At 42.1% G+C, this 22,930-nt stretch overlaps 1 protein-coding gene across 1 annotated transcript in view; it reads left to right on the forward strand.

The window, feature by feature from the left end:
• The window catches only part of LOC120029529 (extracellular serine/threonine protein kinase FAM20C-like), a 65,838-nt gene that overhangs the window by 36,300 nt on the left and 6,608 nt on the right, over window positions 1–22,930 (forward strand). The window contains exon 4 of the mRNA XM_038974791.1: window positions 19,819–19,911. Coding sequence (XP_038830719.1) covers window positions 19,819–19,911 — 93 coding nt within the window. The remainder of the gene's footprint in view (window positions 1–19,818; window positions 19,912–22,930) is intronic.

Below are 22,930 nucleotides of genomic sequence, written 5' to 3' on the forward strand. Positions count from 1 at the left end.
ATTACACTTGATAATTCTTGAATAACCTCTTGAGCCTATGGGGGGTGCTATTTCGATCTTGGAAAAATTGGTCTCCAAATTAAACTGCCTCGTACTCAATTCTTGCTCGTACAATATGCATATTATTATTACTATCGGATAGAAAACACTCTCTAGTTTCTAAAACCGTTTGAATTATGTCTCTGAGTGAAACAGAACTCATTCTGCAGCACTTTTCCTGCCAGGGAGTGAGATTTCAGAAATCTCGGCCTCTGTTCCCAGGTCAGTTTATAAGTCCCTGTGAACACTGTGGGGCTACAAACACTGCATACGCCTTCCTCTAGATGTCAGTAAGTGGTGACAATTTGAATGGAGTCGATTGCGCAATCTGGGACCTTATATTAGACCCTGGAGCGGAAGTACCTTTCTTTTCAGCCTTGCGCTCGACGCAGAATGGACGTCGGACTGGCCTCCTTCCAAGCTTTGGTTTAGCCAGTTCTATATCCCTGGTCATGTTTTTATTCGTTATAGGTGTTAAAGACATCATAAGGTAGTTAATTTAAACCGATTTATAGCAATTTATATCAGTTTATTGCGATTTTCTGGCATTTCTTTGTGACGCACTTTCAAGAGTTGGACACTTTTCCGGTACATGCCGAACGTTAGTGGCCATTTCGACAGGACAAGAGGACATCTTTCGACCAAAAGACGATTAGACCGGAGAAAGGACACCTTGCCCAAGATTCTGATGGAAGCTCAGCTAATAGTAAGAACTATTTATGCTGATAAATCGTTGTTCTGTTGAAAATAGTCAAATGCATAAAACGCCATTACTTGCAATGTAGCCTTGCGTTATCGGACCCTGTATTGCGCAGCAACGTTAATTTTAAAAATGTAATTCAGCGATTGCATTAAGAACTAATTTGTCTTTCAATTGCTGTCCACCCTGTATTTTTTAGTCAAGTTTATGATTATTTATTGATTAGACTAGGTGACTCTCCAAGATGGCGCCCGACATTTTTCTGGGCAGCTTGGCAACTTTTCCCATTGTATAAGCACGATTTGTGCCGCTAAATATGCACATTTTCGAACAAACTCTATATGTATTGTGTAATATGATGTTACAGGACTGTCATCTGAAGAATTCTGAGAAGGTTAGTGAAAAATTAATATATTTGGTGGTGATAACGTTATCGCTCTTTTTGCCTTGAATCAATGCTGGGGTAATGTTTGCACATGTGGTATGCTAATATAACGATTTATTGTGTTTTCGCTGTAAAACACTTAGAAAATCTGAAATATTGTCTGGATTCACAAGATCTGTGTCTTTCAATTGCTGTACGCTGTGTATTTTTAAGAAATGTTTTATGATGAGTAATTAGGTAATACACGTTGCTCTCTGTAGTTATTCTAGTCGAGTTGTGATGGTGGCTGCAATTGTAAACTATGATTTATACCTGAAATATGCACATTTTTCTAACAAAACATATGCTATACAATAAATATGTTATCAGACTGTCATCTGATGAAGTTTTTTCTTGGTTAGTGGCTATTTATATCTTTATTTGGTCGAATTGGTGATAGCTACTGATGGAGTGAAAAAATGGTGGAGTAAGAAAAATTGTGTCTTTTGCTAACGTGGTTAGCTAATAGATTTACATATTGTGTCTTCCCTGTAAAACATTTTAAAAATCAGAAATGGTGGCTAGATTCACAAGAAGTGTATCTTTCATCTGGTGTCTTGGACTTGTGATTTAATGATATTTAGATGCTAGTATTTACTTGTGACGCTATGCTAGGCTATGCTAGTCAGCTTTTTTACTGGTGGGGGTGCTCCCGGATCCGGGTTTGGGAGGAACTAGAAGATAAGTACCTCCAATTATTTTAGTTTTTCCTCTAACCGATTTTGTGCCTCTATAGTAAAGTTTACATGACCATCTACCTGCGCTGTTACTTCCTCTATTTCCTTTATTAGTCTCATCTCTTTGACCTAAACTGATTTTGTTTAAATGATGAGTATTGTATTGAATGGCCTCTAAAAGTACATTTAGAAGTGTCCCATATAATAAGGGGATCTGCTGTACATATGTTATGCAGAAAGAAGTAAATTATGAATTATTTTGTCTTAGTTAAGAACAAATTGTCATCCAAAAGGCTTTGATTAAATTTCCAATATCCCCGTCCACGTGGAAATTCTGTAAGAGTTATATGGAGGCCAATTAGATGGTGGTCCGATCGCATTCGGTCTCCTATTAATTATTTTTTAAACTTTTGATACCAGCAATAATGAGACCAGGAAGTAATCAAGACGGCTAGCTTGATTAAACCTCCTCCATGTATATCTCACTAGGTCAGGGGTTTTCAACCTCCATATATCCACTAGTTCTAATGTATCCATGATATTCGTGATCTCCTTAAGTGCTTGCGGGTGATAGTTTGTAGTGTGATTTCCTTTACGATCCATTGAGGTACTTAAAACCGTATCATAATCTCCCACCATAACAATAGATGAATGCGTTGCTTGTGAGCTCAATAGATTATTATATATATTTTCAAAGGAGTGTGGATCATCATTATTTGGCCCATATACTGAAGATTAATTAGCCAAATCTGTTTTTGGTGCAATAGCATATTTAAAAGAATCCATCTTCCTTGAGGATCTGTTTGCACAGCTTGCACAATCAGATCAAAGTTTTTATTAATTAGTATAATCACCCATTTTCAGTTTCTTTGCCCATGACAAAAATATATTTCTCCCTCCCAGTCCTTTTCCCACCCAACCTCATCTATATTTGTAGAGTGAGTTTCCTGTAAACAATATACATTATATCCTTTCTCTTTTAGCCATTACAATTGTACCTGGCTATACTTATTTCCCCACTTACCATAATGATACCCAAGTTTCAGTTATACTTCCCACATCCAATGTTTGTAAACTTACCATTAAAAAGCACATTGATGATTAAGTGTCCATATTGTCCTAATATTCCACCCACTAAAACCTCCCCCGTCAGACCATCTGCCTGACTCATGACGCACCTTTGCTTCCTAAGGCAAACCATTGGCCGCCAATTGGCGTAGGCCAGAGGAAAATATGGGCAGTCCAATGATAACATAATTCAGTACTGCCACCCTTCACTAACACATTCAAAGTGCTACTTTGAGTGTTATTATATTATTTATTGACTGACTATGGCTTTCCAAATCACCCAACACTGCTATTTGTAGGGTTAATTTTAAGTGAATGTTTATTGCATATCTATGAGGCTGCTTTTTAAGAGAACTTACCAAATAACATGGAAAACAGTCACTTAAAAAAAAAAACAATAATGACAATAATAGATCATATTAATAGAAATAATAACAGCACAATATTATAAATCCACAAGGGTCTGAAGTAAGATATTAATAAGTAGCACCATTGTTGATTCAGTGCTACCACTGTAGGTTACTAGGTTCTTCTGAACTGTGTAAACCCTGGTGGAACTATGGGTCTTAGTCCAGTAGTGTAAAGCAGGATCTGAACTGTGTAAACTGTGCTAGAGGATGATGGTTAGTACTTCCTCCAGCCTGGCCAGGCAGGATCCCCAGGGGCTAGCCTAGCACTGGAGACACTCATCAAACTGCAGTTTACAGCGGAAGCTCACTGGAAACGGAGGTTTAGCTTTGTCTCTGTGTGTGTGTGTGTGTGTGTGTGTGTGTGTGTGTGTGTGTGTGTGTGTGTGTGTGTGTGTGTGTGTGTGTGTGTGTGTGTGTGTGTGTGTGTGTGTGTGTGTGTGTGTGTGTGTGTGTAACAGTGCTCATCATCCAAAATGACAAGGGAAGAATAGCACCACGAGTTCACAATTCCTCGTTCTTTGCTCCCTCTTCCATCTCTGCTGAATTACTTTCACATGTTCACAGATGCAATATGATTCTCCTGAGCTCTCTGGGTCTGTCTGGAAGTTCATTTACTCTCTGACTGAGCTGGTTTATGGACTGGAGGACAAGGGCAGCTAGTGTGAGTTAGTATTGTCCAACAACATTTTGCACTACGTGTCAATGTACTACATGCACTACATGCGCGTGTGTGTGCATCAGGGCTGGGATCCATTCGAATTGAAGGCAGTCAATTCAGGAAGTGATTTTTAGAAAATGTCAAATTAAAAATAGCTTCTACTCATCAGTTTACTGAGAAGTAATAGAAAATAAATGCCATTTTGTCACGGTATGAATTGACCTCAGCCTTGGCGTGTGTGTGACCGGCCCACGCAGCTGCTACAAAGATACATTTTGCCTCTGTCCCTCGACACAGACAGTGTGTCTGTCTGTCTCTGGCTCCGTCCATTAAGCCAGGCCAAGCAGAGCTGTGTAATCTGAAGGAATGGACTGCCCCTGGCACTCTGACGTTATGACTGTGTCATCATTAACCGCCTGCCCGGAATAGCCAGTTGAAGTGTGTGCGTGTGTATTCACAAAGGAGGCCTGGATGGCTGTATGACTGAGGGCTCCACTCAAATGGCACAAATGATGGTCCTTCTATTGGCAGCTCCCAAGTTATCCCATTAACCAACCCCCTCCCTGGCCCTCAGAATGCCCTGAGAGAATCATCCCACCACTCAGTAGAGTTGTGCTCCTCTCTGCAGCTTAGCTCTCATGCCTACATTTTCCTTTCTTCTCCTCTCCTCTCATCCTCTGCCGCTCCTCTTCTCTCTCAGGAGATTCTTCCTCTGCTCTCCAGACATGGCTAAACCCATCAGACCCCAGCTGAGAGGAATGGAACAGATCGGTTCCAGACAGTTACTCATCCTAAGCTTGTGTTAAAAAGCCCCTGTATATAGTATGTGTAGCCTAGCTGGCCTAGCAGAGAGTCACTGTTCATACACTTTCCATCCCCTTAGATGTGTCTAATTTCTACCACTTGAGAAGGGAAGGAACTACAAGGCTGCTTCGTTATAATTATTTTCTCCTCCATTCCCCCTTGAAACAGTATGATCTAGCCTCTTACAGTAAGAAGCACCTGTTGTTTATGTCATACCATCACTGTAAAGCCTTCAAATTAAATTCTGGATCTCGAAGCCAGTTCCACTGCTTTTTTTCATTGTTCCCCTCTAATCAGAGATTGATTTAGACCTGGGACACCAGGTGGGTGGATTTCATTATCAGGTATAACAGAATAAGTGACCTTAATTCATCAATGAAGTGCAAGGGTGGAGTGAAAACTCACAGACACTCACCCAATGTGGAATGAGTTTGACATGTGATGTAGAGCATCACCGTAGGGTGTCCACCTACTCTGCCCAGAGTGGGTGAAAACACGCTTTGTTGATGAAATTTCACTTCCTTATGTTATAAAATACATTTTACGAAGACAAATATGATTCTGAATGTTCTGAATTGTTCAGTGGGGTCTTTCTCTAACATATCATTCAAATTATAACCAAAAAGTCAGATTTCGTAACCTAATACATCTGACAATAAGCACCGTGCTCTGTAGACAGAGCGGTGACGCTTGTCACAGTGACTTTTGAGGATTTTACATGTTGTGGTCATCAGCAAAGTTGTTTCCGCGAGTCGCAAAAAGCTAAATTAACACGCCATGATCTGAATCAAATGTAAAAGGCTTGAAAATGAAAGGTTGCGGTACGCTTTGTGCTCCGTTGACATTTCAGAGATCCGCTTGTTTTTCAGAGAAATCTTCGAAAAATAACAGGAATTCTGCATTAATATACTAAAATATAAAAATACTACATGTCATGTCTCAAAATTGATATCTATCTTACCTCTATATTGTTTTATGTCCTCCAGATTCGAGAACAAAGATGACGAGTTCAACGGTGAGCCTGTTGGTTTGCCTTAATTCTTACATAGTATCCAGCCTAGCTGACGCAATGCTATTTTCCTGTTTGTGACCACTTTTCTAGCACTTACCTCTCTGGCCTCCATTGATTTAGTCACGCTAATATTGGCCATCCTACAAGGGTACAAACGGTTTATGAAAGAGACATGAGGTTTTGACCATTAGTTTTCTTAGAGTATCTACACAATGAACATATTATTTTAACCATCGGTCAGAAGATGCGTTTTTGATTGGACACCTTATCACTGAGTGTTAGACAGCCTTGTTCGCTTCTCTGTAGTGAGAGAAGAGAGTGAGGTCAGTAGTGATTTTCACATATTAGCCTGGTGCAGGAAAACCATCCATTACCCAAAACAATTAAAACATAATTGGCTGGGCGACATGTTGAGAGAGAGGAAGCTGAAAAATCCCTGTATCTTTTTCGCCCCGCTCACCCCTCGCTCTCACTCTCTTTCTCTCTCTCACACTCTTAATCCTTCTCGCTTTTTCACAAACATTCCTCTCATTCCGTCTCCCTCTCCCCTCCCTCCTCCAAACCTACAGTAATTTCCTAAAATATTGGCACCGTTGATAAAGATTAGCAAAAATAGATCTCTTTGGCCACACACACCAGTAGTGAGTTTGGCGTCAAAATGAGAAAGCATGAGCAGAAAATAACCTCATACCTACTGTAAAATATGGTGGTGGATCTTTGATGTTATGGGGCTATTTTGCTCCCACTGGTCCTTCGGCCCTTGTTAAGGCATCATGAACTTTACTCAGTACCACGGTATTTTAGTCAAAAACCTGGTTGCTGCCAGGAGGCTGAAACTTGGCCGCAAGTGGATCTTCCAGCAAGACAATCACCCCAAGCACCCATCAAAATCCACAAAGAAATGTTTCATTGACAACAAAAGCAACATTTTGCAATGGTTTGAATTGAAGAGGGCAGTCCATACGCGCAGACAAAGGATTGTTGGTTAGGGGCTTGTAAGTTAGCATTTCACTCTTTGGCGCATGTGACAAATAACATTGGATTTGATTTGATGTCAAGGATCTGGAAAGATTCTGTATGGACGAACGATCTAAGATTCCTCCCAATGTGTTCTCCAATTTCATTTTTTTTAAATTATCCTCGCAAAGCATATTGAAAACAGGGGTGCCAATAATTTTGACCCATATCTTTTTCTGAGCAATTGTATTAGTATAAAACAATATAATAAAAAAAACTTTGGAGCATACAATATAGCGCAGTCTTTTTTGCTCATCTTTATCAAGGGTGCCAGTCATTGCAAATCCCACTCATCACAACGACCATCCGCCTGGAATCTCCAGAACACTCGGAACATTCTTCCTTCCCGGTAGCTAATGCTGTCTAGAAGGTAGTGAGTGCTGCCTTCCTAGAAATGATTTCCGCCCAGCGATGCCGAGGCAGGGGGGAACGTGAATAATGAATGCATACAACACTCAATCCTGCCCACCCTGGACATGTATAGTACCCAGAATCCTCCTGTGCTGTTAAGGTTTTGGGGCAGATGAAGCCTGCTGTGGGCACACAACGGGGGAGAGGAGTGAGTGAGAGTGAGAGAGAGAGTGAAAGAGAGAGAGAGTGAAAGAGAGAGAGAGTGAGTGAGTGAGTGAGAGAGAGAGAGAGAGCGAGAGAGAGAGAGAAAGAGACAATGAGAGAGAGAGAGAGAAAGAGAGAGAGAGAAAGAGAGAGAGAGAGAGAGAAAGAGAGAGCGAGAGAGAAAGAGAGAGAGAAAGAGAGAGAGAGAGAGAGAGAGAGAGAGAGAGTGAGAGAGAAAGAGAGAGAGAGAGAAAAAGAGAGAGAAAAAGAGAGAGAGAAAAAGAGAGAGAGTAAGAGAGAGAGAGAGAGAGAGAGGTATGCTACGTGCTCAGAGTGATAATAGAGAATACCAGACCTGATAATTAGCAGTAATTGCTGTAAAGGGAAACATTCGTTTAACTTCTGGATTGTGTAGGCGATGGGTTTATGTGGTTAAGTTATGATTATTATCTTAGCTACGCCAGAAGAACATGCTACTACAAAGTAGTCTTTGCTGTATATAGTTTGATGCAATAAGTATGCATAAGTAGCTGATTCTTCACCTATACTTGTTTATTGTTCATGCATCAACAAGTAAGTACATAAAATTATAATTTATATTTTATTATGCCAAAAGTAGCAGACTAAACTCCACTCTGTGGTGAAGGAAGTTTCTGATGAACTCCACCAACGGAGTGGAGCAGAGACCAGGTTTTGTGGACTATAGCTCCGACTACATCGATTCGCCCAAGATCAATACTTCAAACAATTTAAATTCTGAAATGTCTACCTTGTACCTATGCTTGTTCTCTTAGTTCTGTGCCTTTCTTTGTTTGTTTGAATCCATACATTTCAGTAAATGCTGTTGCTCTAAGATGGCAACTCAGCGCAAATGCGCATGTGCTAATTGAATCTCAACAAGGAAACAGTTGGTGGTTGTACAGTATTTGATTAACATTTTATTGAGAAGGTATTGATTTCAGCAACAACAACAAAAAGGCACACAACTACAGAGGACAAACATAGGTACAAGGTTGGCATTTCAGAATTAGCATTTTTGAAGTATTGACCTTGGGCTAATCAGTGTAGTCGAAGCTAAATTCCACAAAGCCTGGTATCTGCTCCACTCCGTTGGTGGAGTTCATCAGGAACTTCCTTCATCACGGAGTGGAGTTTAGTTCACCATGTCAAAAGTAGACTCGTCGGAGTAGAGAAAATAGATTTCGAAGGTAGATTTAAGTTTAAACCAGTGTAGAGCCATGGCCCCTGTGTTATTGTACTGTAGGGTTGACAGTAGAACTAGCACTCTTCAACGCTCTCAATCAGACAGAGGGCTAGTCTCCTGAGGAGGGAGAGAGACAGAGAGAGGGAGAGAGACAGAGGGCTAGTCTCCTGAGGAGGGAGAGAGACAGAGAGAGGGAGAGAGACAGAGGGAGGGAGGGAGACAGAGGGCTAGTCTACTGAGGAGGGAGAGAGACAGAGAGAGGGAGAGAGACAGAGGGCTAGTCTCCTGAGGAGGGAGAGAATCAGAGAGAGGGCTAGTCTCCTGAGGAGGGAGAGAATCAGAGAGAGGGCTAGTCTCCTGAGGAGGGAGAGAGACAGAGAGAGGGCTAGTCTCCTGAGGAGGGAGAGAGACAGAGAGAGGGCTAGTCTCCTGAGGAGGGAGAGAGACAGAGAGAGGGCTAGTCTCCTGAGGAGGGAGAGAGACAGAGGGCTAGTCTCCTGAGGAGGGAGAGAGACAGAGAGAGGGCTAGTCTCCTGAGGAGGGAGAGAGACAGAGGGCTAGTCTCCTGAGGAGGGAGAGAGACAGAGAGAGGGCTAGTCTCCTGAGGAGGGAGAGAGACAGAGAGAGGGCTAGTCTCCTGAGGAGGGAGAGAGACAGAGGGCTAGTCTCCTGAGGAGGGAGAGAAACAGAGAGCGGGCTAGTCTCCTGAGGAGGGAGAGAGACAGAGAGAGACAGAGAGAGGGAGAGAGAGGGAGAGAGACAGAGAGCGGTAGAGAGACAGAGGGCTAGTCTCCTGAGGAGGGAGAGAGACAGAGAGAGGGAGAGAGACAGAGGGCTAGTCTACTGAGGAGGGAGAGAGAGAGAGAGGGAGAGAGACAGAGAGCGGGAGAGAGACAGAGGGCTAGTCTCCTGAGGAGGGAGAGAGACAGAGAGAGGGAGAGAGGGCAGGCAGGAGGGAGGGAGGGAGACAGAGGGTGAGAGGGAGAGGTAGTGAGGAAAGTGAAGGCCTGGTCACTTGGTGGGTGTCCATTAAGAACAGATAATAGCTTACAGTTTCACAGAGATCACTCTAACAACCTTTTGTCAGTGTAGAACCACTTTCTGAATGCTAGAGTTTCAAAAAGAGGGATTGAGCCAGTCTATGCAAAAAAGAGCACCAAGCAATTTGAGAGTGAATTCTTTTGAGAAGCGTATTGCCTACAACTATGTTTTAGATTGGCTATTGAATTTCAAAAAAGGACCATTCAAGATAATAAGATGGATTCTGATCATCAAGTGCTTGTTTTGGCAGCAATGCTCTTCAAAATGAATCACCTTCTGAATGAGCTCATGGGACAAAGACCAGAGACCATTCCATTCAACTTAACTTCCAAATGTGGTTTGGGTACATACTGTAGCTAATACAGTCAAGATAAACACCAGAGGCATGGTCAGACCCCCCCCCCCCCAATTCTAATTATTAACAACAATAGCAGTGGGGGTTGTCCTTATCCTGCAGTAACTGGGATAACAATAGTCAATTTCAATTATGTGAAAAGGGTGATTATGTTATAGTCACAGAAGCAAACTGAACATTTAAGTAGATGCATGGATGCTTGGTGATTGTTGACATCAATCTTGGAGCTAGGAACAGAAGCATTTCGCTGCACCCGCTATAACATCTGCTAAATATGTGTATGACCAATACAATTTGATTTGATTTGAAAATCAACCTGATCTTCAGCAAAACAAAATGATCCTTTGGCATTGTGATAGGTTGAAGCAGGTGTTATGGAAGTGTGGATCAATTCATCAATACAGTATAGAAGGTCTAACTAGAACAGCACCAGTAGCTATTCTACCTTCACTATTCTACATGAACTATTCTACGTTCGCAATTCTACCATCGCAAATCTACCTTTGCTATTCTACCTTAACTACCTTCGCAATTCTACCATTGCAAATCAGTCTTCGCTATTCTACCATCACAAATCTGCCTTCGCTATTCTACCTTCGCTATTCTACCTTCGCTATTTTATCTTCGCTATTCTACCTTTGCTATTCTACCTTTGCTATTTTACCTTTGCTATTCTACCTTCGCTATTTTACCTGTGCTATTCTACCCTTGGTATTCTTCATTTGCTATTCTACCTTCGCTCGCAATCTGATGTCAAGCTCCATGTTCAATACAATGGAGACTCAGTCACATTTGCTCCGCTGGGCTCTCCTTAAAAAACACTCTTTAGCTCTTGGAGTCCCATGCAGGAAAAGCTAGACTAGAATAGCTTGCAGGACATTATTTATTTTTAGCATTTCTTATATCAATAGACTATTCGAAGAGGGATGCAAGCTCTTTTTTTCTGAATGTTAAATACAGCAGCCAGAGAAAGAGGTGGTAGGCTAATAACATTAGGGGAAATATTATGAAAGGTATATGAGTCAGCCTACCGATTATACAAATAGGCCCTATTATATTTCAAAATGAAATTCGCTAGCCTATACTTGTAACTTTGTAGGCCACGTGCTGCACCAGAATCACATGTTATTTTCTGCTTTACCATGGTTTGAACGATGTGCGTAATTCCAGTCCATATAATACAGTATATTTTTATTTTATTTAACCTTTATTTAACGAGGCAAGTCAGTTAAGACACATTCTTATTTACAGTGACGGCCTACCCCGGCAAAACCCTAACCCGGACGATGCTGGGCCAATTGTGCACCGCCCTATGGCACTCCCAATCACGGCCGGTTGTGATACAGCCTGGAATCAAACCAGGGTCTGTAGTGATGCCTCTAGCACTGAGATGCAGTGCCTTAGACCACTGCGCCACAGTACAGTCATACAGTTCACACTCAAAAAGATTAGCCTACTGGAGCTAGTTTAATTTATTTACCCAAGAGAGCATATAACTAGCAACATCTATGTGCTTTTATGTTTTTCTGCCGTGCGTAATGTGGAGTAGCCTATGTCATATAGCCTATGTTTTGGATAACAGCACAATAATTTGGCCTTTTTTAGGCTTCCAGTTTTGGCAGGAAATACCGGGTTACCATAGGAAAAGTGATTTATTCTCGGGATAGAACATTTGTAAAATACCTGGAAAATATTCGACCTTAGCCAGCATCCCCGTGGAATGCTTTCGACACCTTGTAGAGTCCATGCCCTGACAATTTGAGGCAAAAGGGGCGGGGGGGGAGGGGGGGGGGGGGGGGGGGGGCAACTCAATATGAGGAAGGTATTCCCAATGTTTAGTATACTCTGTGTATAGATGAAATCAGTACTTTGAGTGTATTTTTCCTTATGGCGGAAATTCAATTAAAACTTATGTTTCACACCTTTTATAATTAAAAGCAGTCTTATCTCTTGAAAAATAAATGCCCTGTCTATGAGGATAACCTGGATAAATAATGAATTGAACGTAGTTAATTCTGCATCAGAATAGAGTTGAAGCCCAGGTGCTGTAGACTAGAAAACTTTCATCTCCCTGAAAACAGGCTCTAAGAGTATTATTATTATTCCCTTATGATGAAATTAAATAGAAACCTACAATTGAATACAGCACTCCTTTTTATTTGAAGGCAGTGGTACAACAAAGTGTTGATTCCACACTTCACTCTGCGACATCGTTTATTCATGCGCTTTATTCCTTAAAACTAAATGAATACCTACACCTTCATGTTTCACGCCTTTTATAATGAATTCGTTTTTCATGAGCACTTCATTCTGCATCCCTGTGGGGTTAGTTATATAATATCCTTTAGGTGTTGTTAGAACTAGCACCATAAAGCCCTCCATCTCTCTTTACCAGCCCCACGGTGAAGCCTCATCTCTGGGCTGAGAGACACTCCACACTCTGCCTCTTTACGTCACAGGGTTGGATGTTATTAGCCTTTTTATAATGCTTAGTTGCGTTCTCAAGCCCAGTTTTTTATTAATCAAATACATTTTAATTAAATGGAAGCCCTTTATAATTTCCTGGCGGCTTTGATGATGATGCACTGGAAATAGAATGAGAGAAATGATTATGAATTTCTGAGAAATATTGCAGGCTTCAGTAAGACACTGAAGTGTGCTGTCTTATGCTGGACGGTTTGCTGATGTTGAGGTTTGAAATACACAGGACTGAAAGCTATAAATAATATGCAGTTATAGATGCCATCACTGAACAGGACAGCATAGACCTGAGCTCTGTTTGTATATGGAGAGAAGAGACGTCATCTATTCTAGTGCTGTTGCTGCTTATAGTGCATCTCCATGTACAGATGTATGATCTTAATTTGAGCCAAATAATCCTGCAGCACCAGGAAATGTGAATTTTTATGTGGATTATAATGAATGGAAATTTTTGTAGGAGTTGATACATTTTTCATTAGGACAAATCAGGTCTCAAATTTCAAAGTGGAAATTACAAACTTGAGAAATATTTTAAAACTAAAATACACAACAATTTTGAATTTTCAGTTTTTCAGGAAAATTCTCAGCAATAAAATAGTGATCAAATTAAGACCCTACATCTGTAGCTACTGTTGCCTCTTTAGGGAGATGGGATGTGGGTGGCATGATGAGCTGCTATGCCAGTTCACTGTAGTCCCTGGCTGTGATTTGGGGATCTGAAATGCTGAGGATAGAGATGGAGATTGAGGAAGGCTGTCAGCAGCTGCGCTAGTGAGCGGTAAATCTGTCCCAGATTATGTATAGATGATTGATCCCTCTTTATGGCCTGTTGATGTAGCTGCCTGCCTTGGTATTTACAGGATGTCATTACAACAGGGCCTGGTAGGGGAGGTTGAGGAGGCCTGTTGGTGGAGTATTGTAGTGAAGGATATTAGGATATGCCTGTCAGTTTATCTACAGTGTGTGTGTGTGTGTGTGTGTGTGTGTGTGTGTGTGTGTGTGTGTGTGTGTGTGTGTGTGTGTGTGTGTGTGTGTGTGTGTGTGTGTGTGTGTGTGTGTATGTGTGTGTGTGTGTGTGTGTGTGTGTGTGTGTGTGTGTGTGTGTAGGATTACAGATCTCGTCCTGTATTGCTTTGCAGGTGCAGGATATGTCAGTCCCTTAGCTGTCTCTTGCTGTCATCTTGAAACCCTCTCAATAACACAATAACACTGACATGCAGTTCTGAGTTCTCCTGTATTCGCCTTGCAGAGGAAAAACACATTTCATGGTGTCTTGCCACACACATTTACCCTCTAATAACTGTTTCAAACAGGGATTTCCATGTAGGTCTTTTTTATATAAACGCGGGCCTTTTGAAATGGATGCAATGTAACTGACTGAATGTTTATTCTAAGGAGTTTGGTGGTTTAATTCAAAGGGAGGGATATTTCCATCTATTACCCACCAAGCAAGGTCTAAGAATCTGCAATAGCCCCCAGACTAGTAGTTATTAGTGTTTAACCCGTTGTTTAAATAGCTTAGGAAGTAGACACACAAAAGCACTGCCTGGTGTTTTAGAAGGGAGCTGGGTCAAAAGGTAATGCAGAGAGCTGCCCTGTCAGTCTTCTCCTGACTCTCCTGTCATCTCCAGTCTCTGTACTGTGTGAGAGTGAAACAAACATATTCCTGCTGGGCCTTGAGAAAACAGCTGTCTCCAAAGCCACAAGCCACGCTCTTCCTTTCAGTCTCTCTCCCTCTCCATACAGTACCCTCCACAGCCACACATAGCCTCTCCTCAGCCAGCCTCTTCCTCTCTCTTCAACCAGCCTCTTCCTTTCAGCCTCTTCCTCTCTCCACAGCCAGTCTTCCGTTCAGCCTCTTCTTCTCTCCACAGCCAGAGCCTTTAACCATTCTCCCTCTCAGCTGTGGGATCTGAGGCATCAGGGGGGGACTGAGGAGCGCTGGAGGGTCTTTACTGCTCTTAGAGAGACACACACACACACACACACACACACACACACACACACACACACACACACACACACACACACACACACACACACACACACACACACACACCTACACACACACACACACACACACACACTGGACCACACAAAGGCCATGGGTGTGTGCTCTGGGTAACAGTTCCTCGTTCAAATATTTTTTATTGAACACACACAGGAATGGTGTATAGGTATAAAAGGCAGGTATACAATTTTTATCTAAACATAAAAGAGCAGACAGAAACAACAAGACCCAGAGTTCTGGGTACAAAACAAATATTACAAAACAGGACATACAGAACCAGGACAGGTAGACAGAAAGAGGGTAGGTGTCACCCCCCACTTATTCCCCCCCTTATCCCTCCCCCACTTCTTCCCCCCCTTTATCCCTTCCCCTTATTCCCCTCCCGACTGCTCGGGTGGCGGTGCCAGCACATGCTGCCCAAAGGTGGATTAAAATATTACTATTGAGTGTGCGTTAAAAAGTACAAATTCACAGCGCCGAATGGTCCAAGTAAGAGAGGAAAGGCTGCCAGATTTGATCAAATGTGGGTAACAGTTCCTCAGTGGAATTTTTACTGCCTAGCTGAGTACCTGTCCACACACTGCCTATCCCTCACATAAACAAGACAGGGCAGACTGGAGCACACTCAAGGCCACAGCCTCCTCCTCCTCCTCTTCTTCTCTTCACTACTCTGCTCCTCTCATTCTGACCCAGTCAGTACATACAAACACTGCTCGCTACGCCACCACTGTCTGTCTGATCATTAAATGAGTATGAGACACACCAGCCCGCGGAGCAGGACACCATACAGTGGTCATGTACACTAGATAACCATTTCAACTCTGTTTTCAAATGTGGTTGGGGAAAGATACACTTAGAAATGAGGCGCCTCGTTTCCAACGCAACAACATGATTATGTTTGCGTTATATTTTTAGTCATTCCTCTCATAAAAACTATACGCTGCTTTTGTAGATAGATATGTCACCATCAGGGAGGACCTTTCCAATGACCCTCCCTCAGATGTGTGTTGCCTTTCTCCTGTGATCAGCTCTGAGGTCAGGCCTGGCGCTCCAGTGGCCACCTCCTCATCTGTAGGCTCAAAGTCCCTAGGGTCTCTCTACTGTAGTGCTGTGTGTCTGTCCACAGGGGGCGCAATGTCTGTCTGGGTATACAGCTCAACACCTCCCCCTAGAGCTAGAGAGGTTATAGAAATGTATTGTGTAGAACAGATGTGATTCTCTGACATATGGAATAGGGACTTGTATCAGCTCTACGCATGCCATGTTCTGTCTGCAGCATTGTGGACATGTAGCCTTACTAAACAGGCCCCAGAAGGACACCATGTGTCATGCAGTCAGCTCCTCATCTTGTGTGTCTGTTTGACAGATGATAGATGACACATAGTGGAGTCAGCCTTTACATGCTCCTCTAGGGAGGCGTGATGCCCTTGTCCTTTTACTCTTTAAGTCCTTTACACAATTGTTCTGCCACATCTCATCTAGGGTTTACTGGAGCCCACAGTAAGTACACACGTATGGTTGCCAAAATGACTTTGGGACAATGTGACTTCTCTGCCACTTGTCTGTTCTTTGTTGTTCTGTCAGTGAGAGAGGTCAGGATGAGATGTAGTGTACAGTAATGCCTATGGTTTTCCTGTTGCGTACTGCTACTATTCTCACACTCCAGTGTTTGCAGACAGGCTGCAGATCTATTGGCTGCTTTGGCCCTCCAAGCCGCCATGCTGCCAAGAAGCTGTCTAACCCTGGAGTGTAAACTATGTGTTTATCCCCTGCTTCAGGGTCATACACAACAGCCTGTGTGTGTGTGTGTGTGTGTGTGTGTGTGTGTGTGTGTGTGTGTGTGTGTGTGTGTGTGTGTGTGTGTGTGTGTGTGTGTGTGTGTGTGTGTGTGTGTGTGTGTGTGTGTGTGTGTGTGTGTATTTAGCTCTAGCTGTACTATATGTAAAGACAGAAAACTCAGCAGCAGAGTGACCAAAAAACTTTGATTTGATTTGACAATCCCCTCCTCCCCCCTCTCTCTTTCTCCCTCTTCAGGCCGAGGTGTAATACCATGCTCCAGATGGATAGCTTTATTGGCATTTGAATTAGATGTGTATCATAGTAATTACCCAGCCTTCCTGCCTCTGGGCGAGCCACTCATTGACAAAACCGTGTCAACACCGGATCATCTCTGGCCCCGGAGTAGACAATAAGAGGGGAGGAACACACACTTACACACACATCATGCATGCACACTCACACACACACACACACACACACACTCACACACACACACACACACACACACACACACACACACACACACACACACACACACACACACACACACACACACACACACACACACACACACACACACGCATGGGCACATACACACAGTGTCGGGGGACACACAGCAAGACAGGGTCTTACACAGCCACTGGACCATAAGTTCACACAGTGAAAACATGGTGTGTGTTCTGTTGTACAGAAATGGAATCTAAGCTTTTGTTCTGTCTCACAGGGAAAATAATGTATTAGGAATGTGTGAGGTGTGATTGTGGATTTCCAGGAGCCTGAATGACCTTGAATCATAGGACTGAATGTTTTCCTAAAGAAACGGTGTTAAGGGTTAGTAGACCTACTGTGCTGGTACAGTAACTTGTTTCTACTAATTCCTGAGATGTATTTGATATTCTGTAATGTAGTAAATCTATCAGTTATGATCATAACCAAACACCCTACGTAGACCTAAACACAGTCGTTTTTTCACTGTTGCTATTCTCATCAGGCAAAAACAGTCTGTTTCAATTTAACAGTCCCTGTAGAGTCTTCTTGGAAGGAGAAGATATAATCTGCAGGCTGACTGGCCTTTGAGGATAGAGAGAGAGATAGAGGGAGAGAGATAGAGGGAGAGAGAGAGGGGGGAGAGATAGAGGGAGAGAGAGAGAAAGAGAGAGAACTGAGTAAAGAAGGGAGGAAGGAGGGGAAAGGAAGCGTTAGTAGAGAGTTAGGAATGCGTTGTGGAGTGTTCCAGGGTTCCTGGTGAGTTATTTAATGGTCGGTGCATATGTTAGCCTCACAGCTGGGGAGAAACAATCACACACAGCTGAGGGCTGCAGAGAGAGAGAGAGAGGATGAGGTATGGGGGGGGGGGGGGGGAATAATGGGAGAATAGAGAGACAAAGAGAAGTGCTCGAGGGAGGAAGAAAGAGAGAGGGAGGGTGAGAAAGAGTGACGAGGAAGAGAGAGAGCAGAGTGCATTGCCTTGCCAAGATAAGAATCTGTTTCCAATCCTCCTCTCCTCTGCTCACTACCTCTCCTCAGCTGAGGAGATACGGCCTGCAGAGTAGGTATGGATGTGGAGGAGGTTGCAGACCCATTTCTCCTGAAACGACTTTCTCTGTATTGTGTTTTGCTCTTCTGAAGCTTATGTAAACAACAGAGGCATGTATGAGGCATGTCATTGATTTTACAGTGATGGAAAAGTCCCATCTCAGCTACATTCCTTCTATTAGTCAGCAAAATATCCTGATTACACTGAGATGTTGTATGACTTGTGGTATGTTTTACCTGAGTACCTGAGTTCATGAACTGCAATTCAACTTGCTATCATGTCTGTTCTGAAAAACATCACTTCTGAGTCAGCTCGTTGACAATCTACAGGTTCCAAAGTGTCTGTTCGTATTCCGTCACCTTCAATGCCTTTGACTCCTTTGCACCTCGGTTGGTCCGGTCTGTTGGGCCCTGTGAGAGGGTTAAGCCTTACAAAGCTGCTTTTATACAGAGTCAGAGCTTTCAGTCAGAATGTGTGTGGAATCCAGGGAGGATCATGGGACTCCAGAAATAGGTAAAGTACAGTAGTGGATTCTCTTTTTTATTTATTTATTTATTTCACCTTTATTTAACCAGGTAGGCTAGTTGAGAACAAGTTCTCATTTGCAACTGCGACCTGGCCAAGATAAAGCAAAGCAGTGTGACACAGACAACAACACAGAGTTACACGTGGAGTAAACAATAAACAAGCCAATAACACAATAAACAAGTCAATGACACAGAAGAAAAAAGAAAGTCTATATACAGTGTGTGTCACGGCCGTTAACAGAAGAGGACCAAGGTGCAGCGTGGTGAGCGTACATTTTCTTTTATTGAATAAAAGATGACGCCAAACAAAACAACAAACACTACAAAACCAAACCGTGAAGCTAAAGGCTATGTGCCATAAACAAAAGTCAACTTCCCACAAAGACAGGTGGAAAAAAGGGATACCTAAGTATGGTTCTCAATCAGAGACAACGATAGACAGCTGTCCCTGACTGAGAACCCTACCCGGCCAAAACATAGAAATACAAATAATAGAATATAGAATACCCACCCCAACTCACACCCTGACCAAACCAAAATAGAGACATAAACAGGATCTCTAAGGTCAGGGCGTGACAGTGTGTGTAAAAGGCATGAGGAGGTAGGCAATAAATAGGCCATAGGAGCGAATAATTACAATTTAGCAGATTAACACTGGAGTGATAAATGAGCAGATGATGATGTGCAAGTAGATATACTGGTGTGCAAAAGAGCAGAAAAGTAAATAAAATAAAAACAGTATGGGGATGAGGTAGGTAGATTGGGTGGGCTATTGACAGATGGACTATGTACAGCTGCAGCGACTGGTTAGCTGCTCAGATAGTTGATGTTTAAAGTTGGTGAGGGAAATAAAAGTCTCCTAACCTTGAGTCTCTCCAGTCCCAAACACGAAGCCACAATACGATCCACACAGGTTCAATTGTGGCTTCACCTCTGTTAGAGCTCCAGAGAGGGGTCTTGGTATTGTGGCAGGCAGTGTGTCTTTGTTCAGAATAGTAGTTGGCTGAAGTTGGCCTCTTGACACTGATCTGAGGTCACCCTTACAGAAAAAACACATGAATTTCACATGTGATCTCATGTGACGTTAATATGATGACATGTGACAACATGTAAAAGCAACTTGTGATAACATGAAACTACAAATGTGAAAACATGATCTCATCTGATTTTTTTTTTTTTACAACAGGGATGCAAAATGTCAACTAAAACTACATGAAACTACACGAGACAACATGTGAGCTAGAAATCAAACATTCCAAGAACATCATTGCCCTTTCAGAAAAAACTATTTTTGGAACACTTCACGTGAAATCATGTGATTTTCCACATTTGAAATCAAGTGGTTTTTCTGTAAGAACAGTTGTTGTCATCTTCCTCCTAAGCCTTAAGACTTGGCTTTAGGGAGGAGAAGCTGATCCTAGATCTGTGCCTAAGGACAACGTCTACCCAGAGCTTGTTTTCTTGTAAGGGGCTAATAGAACGATGTTATAACCCCTGACCTCTGCCCTTTCCCCTGCAGGCAGACCCGGGAGCAGGAGACGCCCCCTGACTTCTTCTACTTCTCGGACTTTGAGAGACACAATGCTGAGATCGCTGCCTTTCATCTGGACAGGTAAATCACACACACACACACCTGTACCTGACACGAAGAATCCACAGGGTGTGTGTGTGTGTGTGTGTCAGTGCATGCGTGCATGCACTGTTTTTATCAAGTGCCTGTTTCTATCTCTGTGTGTTTGTGTATGTAGGTGTCTCTCTGGCCCCGTTTATACCTGGTACTAACATGCACCCTTGCCCATGTCTTGTCCACATTCTGAATGTGCCCACATTTTTGGACAGGTGTAGATGATTAAAATATGCATTGTGATCTGATTGTGATCAGATCTTCCTGACCACCTTCGGATGTAGTAAGGCACGCATTGTGTCTAGATATCTTACAACAAGTTTAGACAGATCTGGACAGTGAAATCGTCATTATCCCACTGTCTAAAATCATTGACAGATGGCACCATTGACTTATGGCATCAATATGTGTCTTAAAATAAATAAAGAATATCTGTCAAAAGATGTGCATACAGGGTTGGACCATTAAATCTGGTCACAATGTGGACCCAGTGGACGGATAAGAGACACATTTTAATACCATGTGTAAAACGCATGTCTGAAAATGTGGGCGCAATCAGTATGTGGACAAGATCAGGAAAAAGGATGCATGTTAGCAGCAGGTATAAACATGCATCATGTCTGTATATCTGAGGAACAGTTTGTTAGAAGGCAGACTTCTGTGTGTTCCTCTATTAAGCTCGAAACATCAGGAGGCCCATGAGTCATACTCACTGAGTTGCTGAGCACTGCCTTCCTGTTGTTATAGGCTGCATCCCTGACACCCTATTTCATACATAGTGCACTACTTTTGACCAGAGCCCTATGGTGCACTATGTAGAAAATAGGGTGCCATTTGGGATGTGGCCTATAACAGCAGGAAGGCCATAGGGCTCCAGTCAAAAGTAGTGCACTATTTAGACAATATGATGCTTTTTGGTACAGCATACTACCCTGCAGCATACTACCCTGCATCCCACCCTGCAGCCTCTGAAGCTAAGCAGGGTTGGTCCTGGTCGGTCTCTGGATGGTAGACCAGATGCTGCTGGAAGTGGTGTTGGAGTGCCAGTAGGAGGCACTCTTTCCTCTAGTCTAAAAAAACATTATCCCAATGCCCCAGGGCAGTGATTGGGGACATTGCCCTGTGTAGGGTGCTGTCTTTCCGATGGGACGTTAAACGGGTGTCCTGACTCTCTGTGGTCACTAAAGATCCCATGGCACTTATCGTAAGAGTAGGGGTGTTAACCCCGGTGTCCTGGCTAAATTCCCCATCTGGCCCTCATACCATCATGGTCACCTAATTACCCCCAGCTTCCAATTGGCTCAATCATCCCTTCTCCCCTGTAACTATTCCCCAGGTCATTACTGTCAATGAGAATGTGTTCTCAGTCAACTTACCTGGTACAATAAGGGTTCAATTAAACAAATAAAAAGAAAGGCACACATCTGATTTAACAATGACTGCTGCCAGCCTAGCTAACCCAACCACCCAGCTCTGTCTGCCTGTCTGTCTGCTTAGGAACTCCACTGGCTTTACAAGGCTTTATGACCTGCCTGTTGAGAACGCATTAATGATCATAGGAAAATATCCTGGTTGTAAGAGAGGCAAACAAATGGGTATTACTATATAATAATACTGCAATGATTACGATCCGTATTATAATAATACTGCCATGGTTACGATCAGTATTCTAATAATATTGCCATGGTTACACTCCGTATTATAATAATACTGCCATGGTTACGATCAGTATTCTAATAATATTGCCATGGTTACACTCCGTATTATAATAATACTGCCATGATGGTTTAGCTCCGTATTATAATAATGCTGCCATGATGGTTAATCTCCATATTATAATAATGCTGCCATGATGGTTAATCTCCATATTATAATAAAACTGCCATTATGGTTAATCTCCGTATTATAATAATACTGCCATTATGGTTACACTCCGTATTATAATAAAACTGCCATTATGGTTAATCTCCGTATTATAATAATACTGCCCTGATGGTTACACTCCGTATTATAATAAAACTGCCATTATGGTTCATCTCCGTATTATAATAATACTGCCCTGATGGTTTAGCTCTGTATTATAATAATACTGCCCTGATGGTTAATCTCCGTATTATAATAATACTGCCATAATAGTTTAGCTCCATATTATAATAATACTGTCATGATGGTTAATCTCCATATTATAATAATACTGCCATGATGGTTTAGCTCTGTGTTATAATAATACTGCCATGATGGTTAAGCTCCGTATTATAATAATACTGCCCTGATGGTTTAACTCCGTATTATAATAATACTGCCATGATGGTTAATCTCCGTATTATAATAATACTGCCATGATGGTTTAGCTCTGTATTATAATAATACTGCCATGATGGTTAATCTCCGTATTATATTAATACTGCCATGATGGTTTAGCTCTGTATTATAATAATACTGCCATGATGGTTTAGCTCTGTATTATAATAATACTGCCATGATAGTTTAGCTCTGTATTATAATAATACTGCCATGATGGTTTAGCTCTGTATTATAATAATACTGCCATGATGGTTTAGCTCTGTATTATAATAATACTGCCATGATAGTTTAGCTCTGTATTATAATAATACTGCCATGATAGTTTAGCTCCATATTATAATAATACTGTCATGATGGTTTGGCTCCGTATTATAATAATACTGCCATGATGGTTTAGCTCTGTATTATAATAATACTGCCATGATGGTTTAGCTCCGTATTATAATGATACTGCCATGATGGTTTAGCTCTGTATTATAATAATACTGCCATGATGGTTAATCTCCATATTATAATAATGCTGCCATGATGGTTTAGCTCTGTATTATAATAATACTGCCATGATGGTTAATCTCCATATTATAATAATACTGCCATGATGGTTCATCTCCATATTATAATAATACTGCCATAATGGTTCATCTCCATATTATAATGATACTGCCATGATGGTTCATCTCCATATTATAATAATACTGCCATA

Source organism: Salvelinus namaycush, chromosome 35 (genome assembly GCF_016432855.1).
Source record: "Salvelinus namaycush isolate Seneca chromosome 35, SaNama_1.0, whole genome shotgun sequence".
In the NCBI taxonomy this organism is placed as follows: domain Eukaryota; kingdom Metazoa; phylum Chordata; class Actinopteri; order Salmoniformes; family Salmonidae; genus Salvelinus; species Salvelinus namaycush.